General features: G+C 66.5%; 1 protein-coding gene across 1 annotated transcript in view; it reads left to right on the plus strand.

The window, feature by feature from the left end:
* MXRA8 (matrix-remodelling associated 8) overlaps positions 1-1,841 on the plus strand; it is a 3,966-nt gene extending 2,125 nt beyond the window's left edge. Inside the window, exons 4-9 of the mRNA XM_010850223.1 lie at positions 3-588; positions 738-896; positions 1,079-1,115; positions 1,195-1,271; positions 1,367-1,447; positions 1,657-1,841. Coding sequence (XP_010848525.1) covers positions 3-588; positions 738-896; positions 1,079-1,115; positions 1,195-1,271; positions 1,367-1,447; positions 1,657-1,682 — 966 coding nt within the window. The 3' untranslated portion in view covers positions 1,683-1,841. The remainder of the gene's footprint in view (positions 1-2; positions 589-737; positions 897-1,078; positions 1,116-1,194; positions 1,272-1,366; positions 1,448-1,656) is intronic.
* Positions 1,842-1,843: the final 2 nt, after the last annotated feature.

The raw sequence follows: 1,843 nt of genomic DNA on the forward strand, positions 1-1,843 counted from the left end.
GCCCCCCCAACACCCCGCCCCTGCGCTCCCACCCCTGCCACCCTGGACGCCCCGTCCCGGCTCCCTCCCGGCCCGGGATCCCTGACCACCATGCTCCCCCAGCCCGGGCCGCCGGCGCGCACTGGGACGGCGAGAAAGAGGTGCTGGCTGTGGAGCGCGGCGCGCCTGCGTTGCTGACGTGCGTGAACCGCGCGCACGTGTGGACTGACAGACACTTGGAGGAAGCGCAGCAGGTTGTGCACTGGGACCGCCAGCCTCCCGGGGTGCCGCACGACCGTGCGGACCGCCTGCTCGACCTTTACGCGTCCGGCGAGCGCCGCGCCTACGGGCCGCCCTTCCTGCGCGACCGCGTGGCCGTGGAGGCAGACGCGTTCGCGCGCGGCGACTTCTCGCTGCTTATCGACCCGGTGGAGCCTGCAGACGAGGGCACCTACTCCTGCCACCTGCACCACCACTACTGCGGCCTGCACGAGCGCCGCGTCTTCCACCTGAGGGTCACCGAGCCAGCTGCCCGACCGCCCCCGCCCCCGCGGGACTCCCCGGGCAATGGCTCCAGCCACAGCGGCGCGCCCGGCCCAGGTGCAAGAGGTACGTCTGCGGGGCAGCAACCCACCTGGCCCCCTCCCGTCCCAAATCAGGGATCCCGGTGTTGGGGGGTTGGCCTCCGCGGGCTGAGATCGGCTGGGTCGGGGCGCACGGTGCGCTCCCTGACGTTGTCCCGCGCACGGTCCCCGTAGATCCCACCCTGACGCGAGGCCGCAGCGTCATCAACGTCATCGTCCCCGAGGGCCGAGCCCACTTCTTCCAGCAGCTGGGCTACGTGCTGGCCACCCTGCTGCTCTTCATCCTGCTGCTCATCACGGTCGTTCTGGCCACCCGGCAGCGCCGCCGTGGAGGTGAGCCGATTGCCTGGCTTGGGCCAGCTTCAGGAAGCCTTTCCCGGCCGGAGGCGGGACTTAGGGCACAGTGACCAAAGCAGACGGGCCTGGAGCCTCCTGCCCGGGCTGCGAGGGTTCCTCTGGGCTGGAGGAGCTGGGGAGTGGGCAAGGCTGCCCCCAACACGAGTCTTCCTCCTCAGGCTACGAATACTCCAACAAGAAGTCCAAGTCAAAGGGGTAAGTATCCCTTCTGGGTTCCCCGGGGACCGAGCAGACTCACCCACCTTCTGACCTCCCACCACCCTCCTGCCTCCAGGAAAGACATAAACATGGCAGAGTTTGCTGTGGCCTCCGGGGACCAGTCTCTTTACAGGAGTGAGGACATTCGACTAGGTGAGGAGACCCAAGGGGCAGACTGTGGCTCCCAGGCCTGGGATGAGGGAGGCACGTCTTTGAGGGGCCCTCACCTTGCTCTCTTCCTGCTCCAGATTACAAAAACAACATCCTGAAGGAGAGGGCTGAGGTGGCCCATAGCCTCCCACCAGCCAAGAACATCGACTTGGACAAAGGTTAGTGAAGGGGAGGGAGGGAGACCCCTGCCCATCTCAGAGCTGGGCTGTACCCCCTTTCCATCCACTCAGAACCCCAAGACACCTGCCAGCCTTGCAAGGAGTCCCCTGCCCCCTCGGGGTTCCAGAAGTCCCTGGATGGTCCTGATAGAAGTCGGCCCATTTTGCCGGGGCAGAGGGCACACACCACCTGTCCCTTTGGCTTCCAGAGTTCAGGAAGGAGTACTGCAAATAAGGCGACTCTGGGCTCCTGGCTGGGCCAGCAGCTCTGCCAACTCTTGTCTGTCCACCTTGGAGGACTCTTCCTGACCCCCACGCAGCTTACCTGGCCCCCCTTCCAGCGGCTGGGCCCGCTGTCCAGGAACTCTGCCCCGACTTGTGCAGAGGGAGGCTGGC

This window comes from Bison bison, unplaced genomic scaffold (assembly GCF_000754665.1).
Source record: "Bison bison bison isolate TAMUID 2011002044 unplaced genomic scaffold, Bison_UMD1.0 scf7180017864289, whole genome shotgun sequence".
Classification (NCBI taxonomy): domain Eukaryota; kingdom Metazoa; phylum Chordata; class Mammalia; order Artiodactyla; family Bovidae; genus Bison; species Bison bison.